Raw genomic sequence first — 23,604 nt, 5'->3', positions numbered from 1 at the left:
TAAATTAAATTTTAGACTTCCACGGTTAGAGTTTATATTAGGTGTTAAGGTTTAGAGATTTCAATTTCAGAGTTAGCATTAAATTTTAGAAAAAAAATTAAAACGAATCGCCGCATATGAACTATGCGATGATTCCTTATTAAATAATTATGCTTTGCTGCTGCTTGTTAAGAAATTTCGCCGTGCCTTTGCCGCTCATTTCAAGAGCAGCAAAGGCTTTTTCCAAAAACAAAAAAAAAAGTATCGCTCACCCTTAATTTCGTCATCGAAAAACATAAAAATTTAAAATAATATTTTAATGAAACCTCCATTATCATTTGCGGTAACCCTTAATATAAAACAGATTCTCAACTTATACTACTTTTGTGATATTTTTTTTATTTTAACAATATTGCGAAAAATTTGTCGCCTAGCAACCACATGCTCCTGAACAGACCCTCTCGCATATTTTGTTAATTTAAAAGTAATTAATATTATTTGCAGCTTAAGAAACAGAGAAAAATATATGAACGTACCTTGGAATTTTTTTTATAGTAAATTCTAAAGAAAACAATTTTCCCTCATGTAAAAGTTCAAACATTCATGCTTAGAAATTGACTCAATATTTAAAAAACATAGATTTGGTAAATATACCCAACCTTGGATAATAAAGTAGCAGAGATGCTCACGTACTTACTAAAGTTTTAGCATTCAGTCCCTTTCTAGGAGATTTACAAAACTAATTTTGAAAATAAAAGAACTTATGGGAGTCCTTAATAAACGATTATCTCATGAAACAGTGATCTATACCATTGCAAGAGTAATTTTTATGGGAGATCGCACAAATAACCAGTAAAATTACTTATGAAAAGGCCTTCAGACAAAGAATTCAGACGAAACTGTCAAATTAATTTCTTCTCCCTCACAATGTTGTTAATGGAAAACAACATATAAGTAATACACGAGGAAACCTGTGAACTAGAAGTTCCAGTACAAAATTTTGCCTTGAAACAAAAGCATAACATCATTTCATGATCAAAATGACTAATTAACTCAAATATTTAAATACAACAAAATTTTCTATGCAATGATGGGTAAAAAGAATTAATGACGTATAAACTACAAATCTACCCCCAATTCTAAAAAAGGAAAACCAAAGATGAAAAAAAAAACTAAGCTATATTCATTAATAAACATAAAGGGGCAAAGAAACGAACCTATTAACAATGTGTAAAGAAGAAAATTTGTGTTGATTACCAGGTGAGAAGGCAATCTACAATCAAACTATGTGAACAAAGTGACCACATCACGACGATATCCGCGAACTATTAGAAGTCTAGGAACATTTTCAACCAACAGGTCCATGTATTCCATGTAAAAGTACGCGGGATGATTGACTGGAGGCGGAGGTAGACTGACAAGCACAACTGCGGCCATTCTCGAGTACTTCAGTATTGTCGAGTTGAGCTTTAAAGTGGTGTAGAGGAATTTCTCTACCTGCTGTTCGTTGACGACCACAGGCTTTCCATCAGCCATTAAAGCAGTCCCTTCTCTATGAGCATTCTCCTTTATCCGTGCCAAGTAATTAGAGATTCTCTGCTGCGCACCAGTGAAAGCCTCGAAGGATTCGTCTTGCTGCTCTGCTTGGGCATCCCATGACTTCATTGATATAACAATTACTTCAGCTTGCATGCGGAGATCATAAAGAAACTTCCTGACATCAGCCTTGAGTTCCTCTGCATCAGAATCCTCCTCAGCAATACAGAAAACCTGGATTTTACAGCTCTCAAAGCTCTCTTTAGTAAGAAGAAGTTGGGACAGGAGAAGCATAAGACCACCATCTCTCACAATCCAGTACAAATCAATGCTACCGTACTGTCTTTGGTACTCGTTAGGCCACTCGTCGAGACCCTTGACAATAACAACCGCCTTGTTTGCAACAATACAGTCATTTATTATTCCAACAAAACTGGCGGGAATTTCAGTTAAATTTTCACGCCGCCAAATTTCAGGATACCGCATAATGACCATATTAGGCTTGAGATTACCAAGGCCCATTGTCTGAACAATGCCTCTGAAGCCCTCAGTCATACTGGGAGCAACTACTATCTCTGCTACACCTTCACATTGCTTGTAGTCAATGTAGGTACTAAGCTGCTTACATGCAATCTTGGCATCCTCAGCACATTCATGGTAATCTCCATCCATAATAGACAAAAAAATAGACATTCCCCTACCCTTTTTCTTCATGCAGTTGGCAAAATCAGCGAGTTTAGGGTGGCAAGGGACATTTTCAGGAAGTTTACCCCAAGGTCGGCAGTATACAAGGGGGATAGGGTACCAATTCTTTGGGTGTACCTGATCAGCTGTGCAAAGAATAGATTGATCACAAAATCAGACAACAAATATGGTCATGTACAATCTCAACAATGCAGAATATGTAAGTATCATTCCAAGGCAGAGACTGTGGCTCCCAAGTCTGGCATTTGTGGCCCAAAGCAGAAATGCTATTAGATCACTCTTGACTGCCAAGCCAAAGAGCAGGCAAATTCTTAACTCGAATTTTCTATTACTAATATGTTAAGTACTAAGACTATCACAAACAAACTTTCCCTAAAGTCCAAGTAACGACAATGATAAACAACTAGGGATGCTTTTGATGGCTTGTTGCCAAATTCTTAAAAATGAAGGATCTCTTTGAAACTATAGTAAGGGGTCATATTTCTTCGGTGAAATACAACTAGGTGTGAATTCAGGCCCCAATGCTCAACAACCATTACAGTATGTGCAACTGGAGATTTGGGGTTATATACAGCCCAATCTGGTTTTGCATCATATGTTGGTAAGTCTGGTAATTTCCTTTATTGACAAAAAGTACAATGTGCCAGGGACAGTTGTAAGATTATAGGTAAGCTTGGCTTTAACCCTTCATTAATAACTTATTAAGACATAAATACTTCAAAATTATTTAACTGTAAAATGAAGACAATTTTTACTGCCATATGACCTTGGAGGAGAAATTCTGAATTTCCTAGGTTAGAGCAGAAGGCATGAGATATCAGATTTTCCATTCCAAGAGGGGTCCAGTCAGGGAAGAGAGTTCATTATATATGACCACAGAATATGAAATGGCAATCGAGAAAAGCCATAAAAGAGTACTCAGATGCCATATGTACACCATCCTTATTAGCATAAGGACACAGACCTCCCAAAGATCGCAGACTGCGCAGAGCAAGTTGAAAGTATGCACTCTTGAAACCATCACCCCAGTCTCCAGCTTTGCCCTTGATGCTCACATAATAATATATAAGACTTGCTAGGGCCAGGGATACCACGGTAAATGCCCAAGAAATCAAGAACATGATTACTGCAAAAAGACATGATTGAAAGGTCAGCCAACCCATTTACGACATGTTTGAATAACTAAGCATGTGGTAGAATTCCCTTTATCATGATATTGCAGAAATCCTAAAATATAGCAAATTACATAGCACTGGGCTCCCCCCTTTATCTGGCCAAGCAAAACAAAAGCAAACTGACCTACAATCTGAACAATAATATATAATCTGAATGTGAACAAAATAGAATACTCCACATTCTCCAACATGAATTAATGAAATCATCTTCTTTTTGGGTTAATAAACAATTTAGAGTTTTTTGTCCAATAAAAAAAAAACCTAGCAATCTTCTACACTATCTTAGTCCATGTCATTCTCCTCTCTTTCACGTCATCTGGTTTGACAACCATGATGCAGAACATTAGTGGGACAAGATTTCTAGTGCAATTCCCAAGTTTGCTACAAGGCGCAAATTCAGTAATTAGTCTCTGGTTAAGCAGTTTCAAGCTAGGTCAGATTCACAAGTCTACTTTTAAGTTTAGCACCACATCCACTGACGGTTGTTACCGATAGTGGAAGATATGGTGGTTAACCCAACCTATAAGAGTACACTTGTTAACCTAAACTAGCTTGTTAACCACCATCAGTGGGGCTGACTACCATATCCCTCCACTATGGTGTGTACAACTGGAGTCTCTTATCTGCTTCATAAGTGTCAAAAACAAAAAATACACCTCAATCAATCCAAAATCATCCATATTTTATTCTCTTTCTCACTACAGTTATGCCTGTTCAATATGCAGAAACACTTGCATTATTAACCACATATCTACGTGTCAGTTTGTTATTGATAGTCTCTAAATCCACTGTCATCTTTTCACTTCAACACAATAAAGTACTATGTCTCTGTTTGGATTCCCTAGTTTTTCAACTACAATGCTACAGTAGTGCACCGAACAAAACAACTAATCCATACCAAAGAAAAACAACTCCAAAAGCACCTAATCTATACAATATCTCTAAAATAACTCACAAACATACAATAGAAATTAAAAAAATTACCATATTTTCTTCTTCCACCGCACACCACCTCCTGCCTCTCCCACCTCTCTCCCCCCCCTATCTTTCTCCCCCTCCTTCCTCCCCTCCTTTTTCCTCCCTCCCTCTTTTTCCTCCCCTCCTCTTTCCTCCCTCTTCCTCCCCTCGCCACCCCAGACCCCCCCCTTCCCCTTCTGCAGCAGCGACTCTCGACCAGCAGCCGCGAAAGGTCACAGCCTTTCGCAGCTGCAGGAGGGGGAAGGGGGAGTCTGGGGAGGCGGAGGGGAGGGGAGGGGAGGAAAAGGGAGGAAAAAGGAGGAGGAAGGGGAGGGGAGGAAAAGGGAGGAAAAAGGAGGAAGGAGAGGGAGGGAGAAGAGAGGAGAGAGAGGAAGAAGAGAGGAGGGAGAGGGAGAGAGAGGAGGGAAGGAGGAAGAGGAGGAGGGAGGGGGTGGTGGCAGTGGGGGGCAGCAGTGCTGGGTGGCAGTGGTGGTTGGTTCAATTTTCAAGAAAAAACCCTAAACAAATTTTAAATTCTAAAAAATACCCCAAAATACATCCCAAAAGCACCACAAATAACATCTACAGTAAAAGTTTTCCAAATACAATGCTACAGTAAAATTTTTCAAAATCACCCCCAAAAACAGTTAATCCCATATTTCTCAGAAATTAAATCCCCTGAACATATTAGACCTATTACATGGACAAGTAGCTTCAAGCTGGCTAAATTAACAGACAGCAATCAGATACGGCAAAAGGTGCTGGATCGATTGAAATACATACCAATACAAAGCAATGCTCCAACAAGGGAAAGGCTCCAGTGGTGAAATTTCCAGCGAGGACGCCAGCTAGGAGCATCTAGAAGATCCAAAAGAAAGCAGGACAGGTTCACACCAGCATAGCAGAGAAGGTAAAACATAGTTATGGTTGGAGTGATAAGATCAAGATTTCCAATCACAACACATCCAATACAGAGGAAGGCAGTAAAGAAAGTAGCAATATGAGGTTCATTCCCATCTGCCACCTTGAAGTAGTTCAGAACAGGCAAGATGTCATCATTGGCTATTGCTGCAAGAAGACGTGGTGCTCCTGTGAGACTTTGAAGAGCTGCTCCTAAGGTTGAAAGAATTATACCAATGTAAATGATTGCTGGGAACGGCCATGCAATAGTTGCTGTAAGTAACCTGCAAGAGTATATACCCTTTTCATATTCTTGTGATCTACAAATTAAGAAGCAAAACTTGTATTTTCAACAATAGTAACATAATCTATGATGCTGGTTTTCGACATGTTGACAGGTCAAGTACTAAAGGCAAATCGAAGACATGGAGCAATGTCCAACCAAAATCCAGAAAATACTCCCTGTAGATAACTCTGCTCGCCCTTGAGGTGCAAAATCTTGAGATGCTGCTGGGAACATCTTGTCATCAAGCAGAGCATCAATTGGCGGCACAAGACGCAGCCATTCAATGTATACGCAAACAAATAATAATAATGATAACAAAAATAACCACCACCACCACCAGAGACTGTAAACTCAAACCAAACTTACACACAAAATGCACACCAATGTGACTCAAAATGAAGAACATTCCATTCTTTATAGAGACAATTTGCAAAAGGAAGAAACGCATTGCAATTTATTTACCATTAAACTTCTCCTTGTACAATATATAAATCATATTATTTTACTAATTCAAAACAAACAACAATTTCAAATTGAAAGTATTACACTTCCTAAACAACAGATACAAAGTAACCACAATTTACAGCAGAAAATTAACAGATCAAATGATGCAGAATTAATACAAAGCCACAGTTTAAAAGGATGTAACACGAAGCATCCTTAACAAACCAAATCCACAAATCATTAGGAAACAGATTCGAAGCACAACATACGTGATTTCAATGAGTAAAGCATTTCATTAAACAGTACATAGACTTGCCTATCTGTCAAAAGTTTCTCTCGGGTAGCAAGAGCTCCAAAAAATAAAACAGAAATCAGATATAGTCCAGTAGTCGTCAAAGTTGCAGCTAATGTTCCGACAGGAATAGACCTCTGAGTGTCCTTCAATGAGGCAGAACGGTTTGAACCAGCCATAATCCCCGTAACAGCAGGAAAAAATAGACCTACCAATGCACTGACAACAAAGTTATCGTCAGCCAAGGAAACAGATTAAATCCTATTCTACCAATATTTTCAAAGGCAACAATAAAAGGAAAACTTGGCTGATGCCACAACAACTGGTGACCTAAAAGTTGAAGATATTGATTTTAAAGGCCACCTATTTCGCCAACCTACTTGCACAAAATGAAAACCATTATCCATGGTTCCCAGTGGCCACAAATTGAAAAGACAGATAGCAATACAAAAGTTGATAGCTATGAAATAACCAAGAACGTCAATGAGTATCAAACCTCAAACTACATGATTGAAAACTGCAGATTGTGGTGTAAAGATTTAAAACAACCACCTCCAGCATAATTTTGCAGAACAAGTGTCGCTTTCAGCAAGGTTGGGTTTGACTACAGGGTCTGGGAAAGTCAGGGAAAGTTAGATACTCTGTCTTCCTTGAGAGTTATTTTGAGGGAAACTAAACATAATTTTCCCTTTTTCTGTCCTCAAAAAATTGCAGGCTCCTGCAAAAAGTCAGCTGGAAACAACAATTGTATAACTACATTTTATTACTAACTTCACTCCAAAATCTGTCTTGTCCAATGAACAAACAGATGAAAGTAATTTTCTCTCCACCTCGTATTCTTGTCACTACATTCCCATAAAGCTTTCCCTCTGCTCAACCAAATGCCACAGTACATTTTTTCCTCCTTCAAATACAAAAATAGAATATTTTCCGTATGGGGAAACGACAACTTCCAAAGTACAAGGTTCATACAACCACAAGTTGAGGAAGAGTTTGGTCTATCTAGCCTCAAGTGGAGACAAAAAAAATGAGCAGTCCCTGATAATCAAAACCATTCCCTTCCAAGTTAACAATTAGCACAAATTTCTTAGTTGAAACAATCCCAGCCACTCTTCTGTTTGTTAAGTATAGATATAAAAGGACAAATCTGCTGTTCTTTGGATGAAGCTTTTGTTCCTGGGGACCAAAATGTAATCATTGAGAAGCTAAGGGTCCATTTGGTTCATGAGATGATACAAGATTGGAAAAGTAATACCAAGTCATCCCTTATTTTATTGATTTTTACACATGCTATTACTATCATGGTTGACTGAAATAATCCGATGTTCAGGGGATAAAATAATCTCATGCAAGGATGGGATAAGGAATATTATGAACATTTTGTGTCATTTGAACTAATTTGGTAACTATAATATAAAATCTAAACTTTTGAAAAACAAAATTTAACTTTTTATGGAATATCCCATGAACAATCCGATACTAACTGAACTTAGTATAATTATTGTACAAGGGATGATAAATTCTAGGATAAGTAATCTCAGGACAATTAATCCTGGTATTACACATCCTCCCTCAGCCGATCCATGAACCACATGAAACCTAAAAGGATGATTTCGTTATTGCGTGACATCAGGTTCTGACAACGACAGCTTAGATTTTTCCAAAAAGGTAGAAATCCTAGTTCCCAACAACAACAACAAAATCCTAATTACTAATAGGTTCTTCTCTCGCATGAGCTGCAAGGTTAAATTTCAAAATAATTTCTAATATCAAAAATACATTATTCAGATCAAGAAATATAAATGCAGGTAAAATGAAACAGGAGTGCAAAGGATAACGCTTAGTAATCCAAGTAATGCATCCTAATCCACAAAATAAGAACACTCATCCAGTTTGATGGGTTGAAAATGTTGTTGCTTGCTTTCAAAAGACTTTTTAAGTGTGAAAAGTGATGACACAACTATCACTCTACACAGTAACACATATCTGATAGCAAATTTGATCAAGAAGCCAGCAAACTTCAAGTTCCAAGTGTAAGGCAAGTCTTTCAAGTGCACATAACTAATTAGCCGAAATTCAGGAATGGATAATAGACTAAACTAAAGAACATAAACAAATGAGGACAGAAACTAATCCTATGAACTGCCTGAGGCATATAATTAAAATGTCCAAACAAAAAGGGACAGACATACAAAAAACTGAGTCACAAAGTTCTAAAAGAGCATAAATTGTATACTATAGTTGAAAAAAGAAGTACACAGCATGTAGCCCCACTATTATAAATAAAATTTTTAATGACAAGTTAGTGGGACCAGTACCTATTTTTGTGTATAAAAGATATGTCCAAGTTGAGATGGAGTTGTGACAGTAATGGAAACAGAATAACAAAAAGGAGGGAGCACCGCTGGGGTGTGCAGGGGACAAACCAAGCCATCCACCCACTCACAGAGAGAGAGAGAGAGAGAGAGAGAGAGAGAGAGGGGGGGCAACAATTAAAGAAAAGCACAAAACTAGAAAAGTTTTTGCATGCCATACTTGAAGTTCCAGTATATCTTCCCGTCAGGATCAGGAATTCCAGCGTTATTAGTTGTTTGATAGTCCGAACTCCAATTTTCTTTGAAAGACTCCAAACTCAAGCCCGTAATCCCAGCTGCTCCATGCATGGCAAGGGAGATATTTTCAGTATACAAGTAATATCCAAGAGCCATGAAATGAAGGATAAAAACATTTTTGACCCATTACAATCCTGCCCAGATGTAATGGGTCAAAACAACTAAATTGAGTCATTTTTTATTAAAGCAACTCAAGTATGATTTCAATGAAATTAGTCACACTTGGGCCAAGAACTATTAAGTCTAGAACAGCCCATAGTTGTTAATCATCCATAGCAAAGGTCCACTTGAGGCTATACCACTGTGGGCACAGAATCTGAACTTTTATTATGCATAGCAATTATAAAATACAATCATTAAACTCCATGGTTTTGGAATTTAAATCAACCAACATTATAAGCACAAAAATGAAAGTACAGAACACAATCGCATCATTGAGAGCCATTTACATAGATGCCAATCGAAAATCATATGATCCGGACATATGCATGGGAACAAAGATGCCTGATATGATCCATCTAGTGACAAAACCAGCAGTCAGTTACAACTATGAATGTTCTAAACAAGATAACCTAAAATAAGCTTTCAAACTAAAAACATTGAAGATAAAAGGTGCAATGAATCTCACCTGCTGGATGATCCTTTCGAGCCAGCAGTATCCCAATAAATATGCAGAATAATGAGAATAAAACAGCTACAAGAAAAGCTGGTGCAACTCGATTGATCATTTTCACACCACCAAATACTATGAAACACAAAATGATGGTCACCACAATTCCATATATCTGCAGATCATGTAAACTGGGACTAGCAATCGGTTGTGCTACTTCTGTTCCATTAACTCTGGTGACAGTCTCTGCATTAACAAATGCAGGAATTTAATCAAAATCAAACGTCAAAGTAAATCGCGTTCAAGGTAGTAACCAAAATTGCTGATCTCATCATCCTGAATACCATGTACAAGTTAGTAAGAAATGAAGTAGCAGTTCCTTAAGACATAAAACCAAAATGGAAATAAACTATTTCACCACATTTTTCTGAGCAATTACAGTTGCAGTTAGAACAGCTGTCGTCCTGTGTGAGGACAAAAATATGTGACTTTATGAATCACCAGACAAACCATCATTCAGGCAACAGTTCGCCACCTCCAGCATATAGTTCAAATAAAAACCTGCGAGATCTCCCAGAGCTACTACCTTTAAAAATCCCTGCACTTGGTACAGCATTCAGAAAAGTCTCCACAGCTCCCAATACGTAACTGCATCACATGGAATAAAGATACAAGATATGTTAATAAAAACCAATTTACATATTACAAACCAATTTACAAATTACATTCGAGTAAAGAAACAGCAATTAATAACATGGTCACCATATGTCCATAACATTCAATAAAATACGTTCCAACAATCTACTGATGGAAAAGGTAATATTGCGAGTCATATTTCCATCTCATCATGCACCTCTGTAACATAAGTCACAGATTGATATAAAAATAAGAAGATAGAACACTCACAGAGCTCCAGCAACTGCATTCCCAAGGAAAAAACAAAGCCCAATGCTGACTCCTACTTCAGGACCCAAGGCACGACCTATGAGATAATAAGGTCCTCCACCCTAGACAATTATACATCAAACAACTATCAGTAGCCATTCAACACAAAGACTTTAACATAAATGGAGCACCCCAGAGGAATAAGTTACGTGCATAACATAATTGTTTAATCTTCATAAGTTTAGAAAATCTTTTGATAACAGTAATCAGTTTTCTTACTTTCATAGCACCATTAGTTGCAATGGCACTCAACGAAATTGTAGTCAAGAAAGTGCATGACCCACAGAAAGCAACTAGCAACAATGATTCACCTATACCACCCATACCAACGATCCTGCAATTATCAAAAGCAAAAATTGTGAAGAGTAAATTAAACTACTTCAAAAACTTTCTAAGGTAAATTACAGCAAGCTGTTTACTAAGACCGTAATTAAGGGGGAAAAAAAGGATGACTGTAGCTGAGAGTCAGCTGTCTCAATAAACTAACAGATGAGACTATTATTATAGCTCTTATATGATCTTCTGCATCTGTTATAAAATTTAATTTAAGTACTCATCTCAATCATCCTTATATGCTATAAGTTCCATTTGTATGCATCAGTTGACTTCTTTGAGTTTGTTATGAATGCTTAAAGGTACAATGCCAGAAGAATTGTCACTTGCCATCCACATTGATCTGAACATTTTACTTTATACTAATTTGTCATTTGTTGATTTTGTTATTTGTTATCTTTTATGAATTTGATGGGCAAGCAATATAAGGGTGAAAATGAAAATAACTAATATTATTTAACTTATGCCTGTAAGGTGAGACGAATAAAGAAGAACTTTCGCATTACCAGCATAAGTTAAAATTCAAGAGAAGTTCAAGGGCATTGCAGGCACTACAAAGATGCATTTTCAAATGTCACAGGACTAAGTGATTGTTTGCCTAGATGAATAGCTCAAAACCGAAAGGAAAACATGTCTCAAAATCTGGTATCTAGTATTAGAAAGAATTCCCAGACAGAAGATCCATATTCCACTACTATTATTTTTTCTGAGTCAATGATATGTTACATTCATTTAGGACTCCTCAATTCTTTTAGCAAAAATTGGGAATACAGCAATGGGAAGAATAGAATTTTGTAGAAGGGTACAACTTTTGACAAATTTGGATTTGGGGAAAAGACTACTATTCATCAAATATAAAAACTAAATATTTGCAAGCCCAAATTACTTTATTATCCCTTATATACGTCCAACTAAAATTAGAAGAAAAAAACTGATAAAAGGAAAACTACTGCAGCCAAATGACGAATGACGTTGGCTGTTGGACATGAACGGAACAGCCTGAAGTGACTGTGCAAAAGTGCAGACCAGCCAACAAGCCCAAACTCATCAGCAGTGCAGCCTTGGCCAAGAGAAGAACCAATTTCATGAAAATAAGAAAAGAAGAAGAAGAAAGGAGAGTAAGAGCCACCTCGGATGTCCACTTGATTGGTGGCTCTCCAGACACTTTCGTGAAATGTTTATACTAGATCTGTGATCCACTTTCCGAGAAGAAGATTTTGTTATAAATATTTGTGGGTTTGGGGATGTTTTTATAGGTTGTGATTGGTGGAGCCATGATTTTTGTCAAATACTGAACTTGCTTACATATTTTGGTGAAAAAAGCCCCACGAAAAGTGGTGGCCAGAGGTGATGCTTGGTGGTGGCACCACCCACCTAAGGCCCGAGGGACGTTATTCAAAAATCAGATGTATCTGGGGACAAGGTTGTGAAAAATTTTGAATTGCTAAAGTATGTGGGTATTATAGTAATTAAATACACCACTCATTTTTGTTAAAATAATTTTTGAATAGTAACCAATGCCCCAATTTGTTAAAAGTTGCACCCTACTTAAAGGTTTAAATTCTTCCTATTCCCATTTTTCCCATTCTTTTATTTCTAAAAACCAATTGAAAGTCAGGTCATATTTGTAAAGGAGATCTTAAATGTCAATTTTCTTGACAGAATTTACATTCAAATGCAATATCTAGCTCCAGAATTGAACTTTCCCCCAAAATAATTTTAGCTTTACCATATGTATTCCCTTTAGTTTCAAACAGTATTATGGACCTGATATTCACATCCAATTTACATCGTAAAGCAGAAATAATCAGCTCCAAGATAGTCACGAAACCAAATTCCACCTTAAACAATCCGAATACATGTTAATGGAGAGAAACATAAGGGCTGACTAAATCAACAAAGTTCGAATATGGTTAAATGCAAACTTTTATAAACGGCCAACAATGGTAAGTTCAAAATTTCTATGAGAAGCTTCAACTGAAACTAAACCACCTTCCGGAGGCGCACTTTAGTAGGCACATGCTCTCACTATAATAGTAAGTCAGTTCTAACGCCAATGGATATATATTTGCATGGTATATTGTTGCAGAGTATATTTAGAAAAATAAGGCAATTAGATGTACCATGAAAATCTGATATAGTAGATAATTCCCAGAATATTTTGCAAGCACGGAACAAACACTCCCATCATTGTCCCTAGTTTGACACCAGTATCCTACATAAACCACAAAAAAGAATAAAATGATTTGACAAAATAAATAGCAAAACGAAGACTATTATAGCATCTTTGTTGTCTTAGAAGTCTCTAGTCATGCCTTATAGCACCCAAAAAAAAAGATGAACTGTAGTATCGTAGTACATGTACGAAGTTTAACCATACCATGATAGTAACCAACACAAGTTGCCAATAAAACTTAGGATACAAAATTTAAACATGATAGCATAAAAAGCTTAAAGAATATCAACAGCAAATAGAAGAACACATACAAGCACCCTAGGACGTTCCAGATTGATTGTGCCATCATCTCCATCTCTAGGACTAGAGGGTGCAGGAGTCTGATCTTCCGTCATACTGGAATAGCAACCTTTACGTAAGAAGAAAGAAATACTCCAAAAATGTTTCGAAATTCAAAATACCAGAAACATAATCAGCTTGAACATAAATGAAACACCTCTTACCTCTTAAGACCTAAAATATTTACGAGTGAATCAAACCCAAACAATTCCAATTTGGAATCCTTCTGATTGCCATTGGCATGTGCACGAGTGGGCAGTGAGCCTTCTCTTTCTTCAGAAGCCATGTTTGTCTGATTGCTAGCTTTAACTTTCCTGCCACATTAATAAAAAGTCGAAATCATTTAGGCCACAATATAATCCAAGAACGAAAGAACCTGGCTATGGACAAGTTAGCATTTTAGTGAAAGTCATTCAAATAGGTAGCATAGTACATTAAGGACACAGTTTTAGCCAAATCTTATAACTGGGAACTGCTTCAAGGATAAACTTGAAGTTCTTAGTAATAGCCAAACTCGAATCAATTCCACATTTGAGAAGAATCTAATTCATGACTGGCAAAGTTTTCAAATCCATTACGAATAAGCTGTTTTGACCTCAGGTTCCATGTACTTTACAAATATCTTAGAATGTCACATTGCATTCATTAACATCCACATAATTGGCATTTATGAGTATCACGGTGATTAGTTAATGTGAAACAACCAAAAAAGGATTAAATAAATTAAAGAGTTTCCTGAAACAACACCCAAAAAAAAGAATTTAACCAATTTCTCAAGAGCTATTAGGTTTAATTAATACAACCTGGGAAAAAAATTAAGAACAATCAACATGATGATGAACTTCAAATCAATGAAGTTGTAGTAGTTAACGGCACTCCCAATCAATACCTGTAACTAAAGATTCAACCCAGCTATCTTATTCTGGAGTTCCAAGCCCCTAAGCACAATACAAACTTCTTACCAAGACTTTTTCAACCTTTTTCAGATCTAAAACACTGTAAGCATAACATTTTAATGAAGAAAGTTTCCAAATATTGTTCTACATCACCACTACACAAACCAGCAGAAAAGACCAAAACATGTAAAACGTACTGCTACAATTCAACTAGGCAAGAGATAGAGTAAAATCATCAACAAGGCAGAACTACACAATCTATGGCAATGCTCAATCTTCCATTCATTCAGTGTATGCCATTGAATCCTTCCCGCTACTTGTCCTCTCAAGTTTCCTGTACAAGCTTCCCATTGCTACCAGCAATCAAGTTTGCAAAATAATAGCTTCTGGTCTTCAAATATTATTCACCGTATCATCCTCAAACCAAAAAGTACCCAATGAGAGTTAAATTCGAAACGAGCCTATGTCCAATAAATTTTACAGCATACTACTACTTAAAAAAGGTCCCAACCGAAGTCCATCAAGTAGCAATTAAGCTCAAACCCCTCATTTTCAGCATCTTTTAACCATATACAACGGCGAAATCCTCCATGCCCCTCCTGAAGCCAAAATGTTCATCGACCACACAAATCCAAAGTACTTTATCCACATTTCCAATGTACAACTAAAACATATACTTGCATGCCAACGTTGATACACAGATTTCATACAAAACCTCTGGCATCTATAGTCACTACAGGCTTCCTAAACCCTTGATTCATTAGTATATAAACCTACAAAACAGATTTTCCCCCGGGTGTTAAACCCTTCTCCAAACCCTCACTCCTAGATCATCTAAAATCTCCGATAAAACCAATACAAACAAACCAAAAGATGATCCTCTAATCAACAGCAGAAGTACAATCTACTCCATTGCAAGAACAATTAACAAAACTTTGCACAAAAATACAAAGAAAATGAGCAGAGTAGCAGCAATTATTACATAGGGTTACGATTGGGAAACGGAGAAGAGGAAGAAGAAGAGGAGGCGGCGGCGGCGGACTCCAGAGAGGACATTTCAACGATGGCGCGATCGTTATCGCTGGCCACCACAGGCCTGTAATTCCGGCCGTGGCCTAGTCCTTGCGACGACGATGACGACGACGAAGAAAACTCTTTCTCGTCGGACACTTCAATTTCTCCATTGCCCGCCATTTTTTGCCGTTCGCTGGAGCTTAATTCTACTTTTGCCGGTGGATTGGATCCAAATCTAAAACTACTCTGATATTTAACTAGAGAGAAAAGATCTGACAGGAGATTTGGAAAATGAGTAATTGAGTATGAATTAATCAATAAAAAATAAAATGTGAATATTCAAATAATTTGAATAATAATTTAATAATAATAAAACAAATCCAGGAAGGGAAGTAGGAGTTCTTCTCGCGTAAGGGTGAATTTACGACTACCACAGTCTACTAGTACCAGGAGAGTGGGGAACACGCGAAGATAAGGAGCTTGATAGTCTTTTGAATTTCTCGGGAATGTATAAAGAAAGAGGGCGTTCGAAGAAGAAGAGTAGGCGAAAAGGACCTCCATTGTGTTGGGATTGCGGGAATATTCAACTCTTTTATTTTTTTGGGTAAATTTTTCATCCAAAAATGGGAAAGAGAGAGAATCACGTTGGATTTTGGGGCCTAGGGCGCAATTATTTGGTAAACTTAATTGAAAAAAATATTTAAAAAGCCCGCATGATTAAGTTAATTTACGGAAAAGTCTCTTATGTTTTTAAATCATACATTCCAACCTCTTGTAATTTGAACTAATTTGAAACAACAACAAAAATCATCAAAACTAAACAGAGGCAAATGAAATGACATAATTACCCCAAAATATATAAGCAAAAAAGACCGTAATAACCATCCTAATTAAGCAAACATACGAAAAATCTCCAGTAGTCAAACCAACTTACAAAAAAATCCCTCATGATTTCGCATGGATGCTACCACCATTCTCCATCTTCTATTGCCACCCTCCCCTCTATCTAAACCTCATCCTCCTCATTTTTCCTCCTCTCCACCTCTTTCTAATGACTAGGAGCGTGCAATTCTAAAAAAATCGATTTTCCGACCGATTTCGATTTCAATTTGGAAAATCGAAATTGAAAAAAAGGAAAAGTGGAAAGAAAATCAAAATTTTCATTTTCGAATAGTTTAAATTAGGTTTGAATTCTGGATTATGTTTTCCTAAATTGAAATTTTCGATTTCAAATTCACATTTTAAAAACAATAAATTGGCTACCTATTTCGATTTCAAATTAGTATATATAATGCACATATGCATATACATTAATGCATATATGTAATATAAAAATATTTATATGATATAATAATATCTCTAACTACTAATTATATTTTATAATAATAGTGGGTCTAATTAAGTTAGACTAGTTAGTTGTATAGAAACAAATATTAGCATTAAATTTATCAAATTATGTTATGACTTTATAAGTTAACTTATAATACAAAAATTAGAAAAAGAATAAAAAGGAGTACCAAAACAAAACTAATTCCTATCTCTTTCCTTTTCCACACTTTCATTTCCCCGTCGCTCCTCTCCCTGCCACCGCGCAACCAACCTGAAACCTCTCCACTCCAACCACCAATTCCATTCTTCAATCTTCACTGTTAGGCGCTAGGTCCACTACTGCTTCATCTCTCAGTTTCCATCTCTCTCACCTCCCACTCAGTCTCTCTCACTCCTACTTTCTCAGACTCTCATAGTCGCACTCACACCTCTGGCTCTTACTCTCACCTCTCGGCTATCACTCTCACAGTCAATTGCCCCCTGTTCACCACATCGTTTCACACAGACACACATCGGCATTGATGCGCAACTTCACTATTGTTGCCATTCACCACTTAGTCTGAGCCCCTAATATCCGGCTAGCAACAACGAGGTACGACTCCAAACTCCACACTCCAATACTCATCTTAATTTATATGTATTCAGCCACAGAATTTTTTGCAATTTTTAATTTACTTGAATTAGTTTAGATAAATGAATTGTGTCACGTTGAATTCAATTAGTTTAGGTAATACGTTTAGCTCAATATCTCTAAGGGACTAATTTAGCTTAGGTCTAGTGTACAAATTAAACTCCCTCATTTTCTGACTAGAGTTTTACCTGAAGGAATAGAGCCAAGCCAATTAAAGGATTTTTGCAAGTCGGATTTAGGGTGCCGTTTGATAAAACTGAAGTCTGAAATTTGAAATATAAATTCATTAAATTATTGAATTGTTAAGTATTCAATCTAATACATTTGAGTGTATATCACATTCAGTGATAAGTGAATAGCTTATCACTTAATTTTGGGAGCAAATTTTGTCTAGAAAATTTAGTGCCACTTAATTAATTCAGATGTTCAATTTTTGATTATCAAACGGTTTGAATATATTAAAATCTGAATCCATTAAATTTAAGTTGTGAATTGAGTTATTAAACAGGGCCTTAGTCCTGCTGCTACTTATGTCCTATGATATAAATTAACCTGAAATCAAGCCTATGCGATAAATTAATCTAAATTTTTTCCTACCACTTATGTCCTGCTATTTGAAATCAAGCCTGCTGCTACTTATGTCCTGCTGCTACCAAGCCTGTGATATAAATTAATTTGAATTTTTCCATTCTATTGCTACTTATGTCCTGCTGCAAATTGTTAACAAATCATATTTGTCGTTTCAAACAAAACCAAATGTATCCATGTCCAACTCCAATCAAATATTTGTTGCTACTTACATTGGTTAGAGGTTCTGATTTCATTTTCAATTTTGTTTTTATACTAGTAAACATGTTTGGGAATATCAAGGAGAGGGAACGTTCAAGTGACTCGCTACAAGAAAAATAGGGCTTTTGTGACCTGTAAAATTTTGAGGGTCATAAATATGAATTCTTTTATGACTACAAGTTGCATATCACAACAAAAAAAAAAGCAATAAAATTGCATCATTTTACAATCTTATGTGACCTGCAACAATTCCCATCTATACGAGTTGCAAAATGTCCATAAAACAGTGTCGTATCTCTTCCTCATTCTTTTGAAACCCATAAAACTGTGTCATATCTCTTTCTTTTCATAAAGCTTCAAATCTCTCTTTTTCTAATATTTTCTCCAAACCACTCACTTTAAGTCTGCTTTTTAATTCAACCTCAACTTTCATCAAAGAAATTTCTTCAAGTTTCAACCACATTTTCGTTAATTTCTTATGAAGCTCGCAATACAACAAAGCAAATTCTAAATATTGGCGAACCACCCAGAAGTCAAACTCTTCAAGTTTCAAATTTTCGCCTGACCAATTCCAACTCTTCGAGACCAAACATGAAACGACTAAGATTTCCCAGATACTTCAGCTCGCTTGTTTTGATTTTTTTTCAAATTCTCTTTTTTTGTGATATTTTTCAATGTTGTAGTATTCCAAATAAAGAAGGAATTTGGTATTTCTTTCCCCTAATTTGTGCTTTTTGTTGAATGATTTCTTTTTATTTGATGATCTTGTGTGTTTAGTTGCGCTATTTAATTTGAAGGTCTTCATGGATATATATATATATATATAGAGGCATGCAATTGTTTCGAAATCGATAGAATTTGAACTTTACTGCAAGGTTTGCTGTTTATTGAAGTTAGGGGTTTTTAACAGGAGTAATACTACTATGAAATTCATATAGTTTTGTTGTTATCTCTCATATTGTTACTATAGTCTTAGCATTTTTCACAGATCAACTTTAAATTATGGAATTATTAGTCTACATGTTCATATACGTAACTACTAATATGCAAGTTTTATATTTTTTTAAATTTTAGTGAGCATATCAATGTCTTGTTTGCTCTGTTTTGCATTTTTGAGAAATTTCTTATTATTATTCTACTCAAATGACTTTAATTTTGCTAGTAGTAGTTGATTGGATGGAATGGCTGAATTAATTGTTTAAATCAGTTGGAATCTAGCCAGGGAAATGCTTTCCCTACCTCTTTTCCCTTTTCCAGTTTATGTTAATTGTGCTGAGGCCTTCTCTCTGCATAATGAAATTTAGTAGTTGTCTATGATGAATGTAGCTCAGCACTAACTTGGTTAAATAAAAAAAAATCTGTGTAAACATTGACGATGCCAATGACAACACAAGTTATAGTGTCAAATTGGTTAGAAACTCTCCTTTGCATATGATTTTTTTGTAGGATTTGAGCTTTTAGTTACTTATTAGTGTTGTTTGGATGACACTTAGAAAAATGAGATATGGTTAGTATTTTGTTGGTTTGAAGGAAAGAAAATAAAATTATTTTAACATATCAAAGTTTAGTAGATATGCATAATTTAGGTATGGATCTTCCGTCCTTACGTTTCATAGATGATTCCCATTGAATTCTTTTTGATGCTTATAGGTATGTCACCCAGTTCTCTTATATATTCATGCTCATCACCAGGAAAGTTTGAATATGTGGGGAACAACGAGATTGTGTTCTTCAATCTGGCAACATAGAGAGTTTTAACAATTCAGCTTCTAGTAATATGCTTAATCACCAATGGTTTTGAAATCTTGCTATATGATAATCTTATTTTATATTAGTATCAATTTACCTTCATTTTTGGATTGAACAGGACAAACTGAAGTGCTAGAATTTCATATACTTGAGTGGTTATCCCAACTTATAAGAGAGTTACGTACTGGTAGGTTTCCCATCTCATCAATTTGATATTTATAACCATTGTAGATTCGAGAACCAAATTAGCTATTGTTAATGTTTACTATAAAATTGATATGCATTTAGGAGAAATGGGCAAAGAAAACAACTCTAACTACCTAAGAGAGTTACGTACTGGTAAGTTTCCCATCTCATCAACTTGATATTTATAACCATTGTAGATTCGAGAACCAAATTAGCTATTGTTAATGTTTACTATAAAATTGATATGCATTTAGGAGAAATGGGCAAAGAAAACAACTCTAACTACCTAAGAGAGTTACGTACTGGTAAGTTTCCCATCTCATCAACTTGATATTTATAACCATTGTAGATTCGAGAACCAAATTAGCTATTGTTAATGTTTACTGTAAAATTGATATGCATTTGAGAGAAATGGGCAAAGAAACAACTAAGTTGTAGGTGGCCTTTAAAAAGATAGAAAAGTTATTAGACGGTGTTAGATTGGTTAGTTTTAAATGTTACATGTCTTTGTGTATTAATGGTGCTTAGCTGGGGTCTGCTAGCTTGCTCAATGTTATTTGGTGATTTTGATTTAAGGTTGTTCTTGGTGTTTTTTCTTCCTTCTATAATTTTTTCTTATACATATGGTAAAAAACTGCCAGTTTCTTCTCATCAAGTCAGCTAGCATCTGTTGGTGAAATTCAGGCAAAATTTTATTGTATTGAAAGGAAAAATAATGAGTGTAATGAAACTTCTTCTAAAACATTCATTTTATAATTGTATTTGGAGAAGCTAGTCAAAAGCAAGTGAAAAACATATAAGCCTACACAGTCACCATCTAAATTCAGGGTTGAAGGATGAAGGCCTATTCTCAAAAATCCAATTTGATGGTGGGCCAATCAGATTTTTAAATGTTTGAGAAAATTAGATTTCTAGATGGTGGGAACAGTTAATTAATTGCATCATGTTACCTGGAAATTGCATTTTTGTTGTCAAAATTTGCATCCTGGGGCTTCTTTCCTCTTTTTCTAACCTTAAATTTGTTTACAGACTTTAGTGAAATAGCTTATTTATATAAAGACTTGCATACTATTGATAACTAATTTTTCTTTATTAGAGACACTGGATTTCGCAAGTATAGATTTGAATTGTAATTTCTGCTATTAGAATATTACTTTAATCATTCGCACTGCTTATCTGGAAAATTTTCATCTTCCATTGAATGGGTATGCATTCATCACAGCGAGAGAGAATATACTTTCGTATTGAGAATACTGGAGACTTAACATATATCACAATGCAAGTTGTTTCAGTGATTGAGAAACGAGTAGATCAGTTGGACTATATTTGAATTGACACTCTTGGTTAGATTGAGATTTAACCTAATCTACCTTTGGGGCCATCATAACGGAAGCTTTTCCATCAACCTTCAATACTGTGATTACATATGTTGTTGTCACACTACGATTAACAGGTCCGGCTATTGTTATGAGTACCATGTATGCCTGTAGCATTCTTTACAACACACAATTACCACTAGTATTGCATTCAACAAGACGGATGTAGCACAAGATTAGTTTGCTTTAGAGGTATCATCATATAATCAACTGCTTGGTTATGTTTATGCATCTCATTCTGACCATATATTTGACAGTTTACTGGGTATAAAGTATATAAATAACTGTTTGCTTGCTATCATGGACAGTTTTAGCAATAGTCTCTCCTGTGCATACTTTCTTCTAGTCTCTATTTCTTAGGCTGACTTTATGCATCTCAAATTATTTTCTTAGAGATAAGAGCAGATTTCAACCTCAATGTGGATTATATGCAAAAAACCATTAGTTTCTAGATAACGCATTTGGAAGTCAATGCCTTACCCATGGTTCCAGATTGAATTTTTAGTACTTTTGATGCATGAATTTTCATGCATGACTTTTGACCATGTATCACTTAGAATCACTAAGTTTGAATATGGAATCCTTTACTTATTTGTTTCGTTTGAAAGAATCTAAGTGTTACTGGCTTGTAGTTATTTCAATTAATTGATGTGCAGAAAACTGGTATAATAATATTAAGAGAAAAATGCAGTATTGGTACCCAAAATTTGACACATGAGCGGTTTTAGTCCCCAAATTTTGGACTAAAACAAATCTGGTACCCTAACTTTCAAATTTTGAGCACATTTAGTACCCTTAATGATTTTTTCCCAAATTGCTACTGGAAAAAGTCATGTGACAGTCATATGTCCGGCCACTATTGTATAAAAATGTCAAAAAAATGTCAAATGACATTCTAATACTAAGTATTAAGTTTAAGGACTAATAATGTAATAAAAAAACCTAAGAACTAAATAACATCACATGAGTCAATTGATTGCCACCAAGAACAAAAGCAACTATAAGAACACAATTATCAAGATCAATCTTTATTGTCTTGATTCTAGCCTTTTGAAAGTAGAATCTATTGCATTCATGCTTCTTGACGAACCGGGTATAAGAAATTGATGTCTTCGACATATGCTGGATCACGCCATGCCCAACTTGAATTTTTGTTGAAGTTTGGTTCTTAGGTTTTCTTTTGGAGAGAGAGAGAGAGAGAAAGAGAAATGGAACACAGATAGAAATGAGTTCGGCAGAGTTTTACATTATTTCCTTCTTCTATTATTTTTTAAATGACTCATATGACATTATTTGGTCCATGGGTTTTTTTATTACATTATTAATCCTTAAACTTACAACTTAGTATTAGAATGGCATTTGACATTTTTTTGACATTTTTTTATACAATAGTGGCCGGACATGTGACTGTCACATGACTTTTTTCGATAGCAATTTGAGAAAAAATTGTCAAGGGTACTAAATGTGCTCAAAATTTGAAAGTTCGAATACCAGATTTGTTTTCGTCCAAAATTTGGGGACTAAAACCGCTCATGTGTCAAAGTTTAGGTACTAAAACTGCATTTTTCTCTAATATTAAACAAGTAACCACTTTTAAATTTGGTTATCTATTTATCAATGTCCTATTTTCCTTTGATACACATATATGAAGTCTGAAGATTATTAGAGTACTAAAATCGTAAGTTTAAACTGATTGACCATGCTGTAAATTAAAGATCATCTTGGTGCTGTGGTCAAACTGATTACTCACTTTAGGGATCATTGGTTTTTGTTATAGAAAGTTCATGTTCAGGATGTAATTCCTTTTTTGAATTTGTTTCATTTTGCAGGTTTAGGATATCATTTCTTGGATATGATGGAAAAATGAATTTGAGGCCCCAGCCATGGCTTAATCTACCTCTTAGAACGTTTTCTTATGATTCGAGCCATTCTCTGTGAAGTTGGGATGGTACTGCCTATTTGTATTTGTGGTATTGTAATTTTGATGAACATTAGTGTATACTGCGAGATTCGATTAGTATGTTAACTAATGGAAGATTTCATTCATTAATACTCAAAAGAGTAGCTAGTTAATTTGCCATAAATGTATTTATGTCTTTTTTTTATTCCTTGATGGACATCAAATGAAGAGGCTTGTGAATGGACTTCTTTAAGTCTTGGCCTTCCAAAAAAAAAAGAGAAAGAAAGAAAAAAAAAGGAAAAAAGAATATGTTTTTGTGACTTGCTAGTCGGCTAGTCACAAGGCTGTTGGGGTCTAATTCAACTAGTGGGTCCCAATAGCACTTGTGAATTGTGACCAATAAAACATGACACAAAAGATCTTTTGTGACTATTATTTGCATGTC

At 35.5% G+C, this 23,604-nt stretch overlaps 1 protein-coding gene and 1 long non-coding RNA gene across 5 annotated transcripts; one reads left to right on the top strand and one right to left on the bottom strand.

Moving 5' to 3' along the window:
* Positions 1-977: 977 nt before the first annotated feature.
* LOC113707964 (cation-chloride cotransporter 1) lies at positions 978-16,188 on the bottom strand. Of its 4 annotated transcripts, none has more exons than XM_072064329.1 (14): positions 16,134-16,188; positions 15,168-15,471; positions 13,454-13,603; positions 13,262-13,346; positions 12,898-12,989; positions 10,661-10,775; positions 10,403-10,503; positions 10,083-10,144; positions 9,515-9,742; positions 8,810-8,924; positions 6,299-6,493; positions 5,136-5,536; positions 3,185-3,346; positions 978-2,345 (listed from the first exon to the last, which is right to left on the bottom strand). In XM_072064329.1, the coding sequence occupies exons 1-14, from the start codon at positions 16,171-16,173 to the stop codon at positions 1,264-1,266; spliced, it is 3,132 nt and encodes a 1,043-aa protein (XP_071920430.1). In that variant the 5' UTR covers positions 16,174-16,188; the 3' UTR covers positions 978-1,263. The 4 variants fall into 4 exon arrangements, with proteins under 4 accessions (XP_071920430.1, XP_027086177.2, XP_027086176.2 ...); XM_027230376.2 differs by lacking the exon at positions 16,134-16,188 and adding an exon at positions 15,647-15,802; XM_027230375.2 differs by lacking the exons at positions 15,168-15,471; positions 16,134-16,188 and having other exon boundaries at positions 13,262-13,359; positions 13,454-13,593.
* Positions 16,189-16,729: 541 nt separating this feature from the next.
* On the top strand, positions 16,730-23,364 carry LOC140014044 (uncharacterized). The gene is made up of 3 exons (XR_011820921.1): positions 16,730-17,120; positions 19,816-19,884; positions 23,089-23,364. It is a non-coding gene; the product is annotated as an uncharacterized lncRNA (long non-coding RNA).
* Positions 23,365-23,604: the final 240 nt, after the last annotated feature.

This window comes from Coffea arabica, chromosome 9c (genome assembly GCF_036785885.1).
Source record: "Coffea arabica cultivar ET-39 chromosome 9c, Coffea Arabica ET-39 HiFi, whole genome shotgun sequence".
NCBI lineage: Eukaryota > Viridiplantae > Streptophyta > Magnoliopsida > Gentianales > Rubiaceae > Coffea > Coffea arabica.
This window is presented reverse-complemented; position numbering and strand designations above follow the sequence as displayed.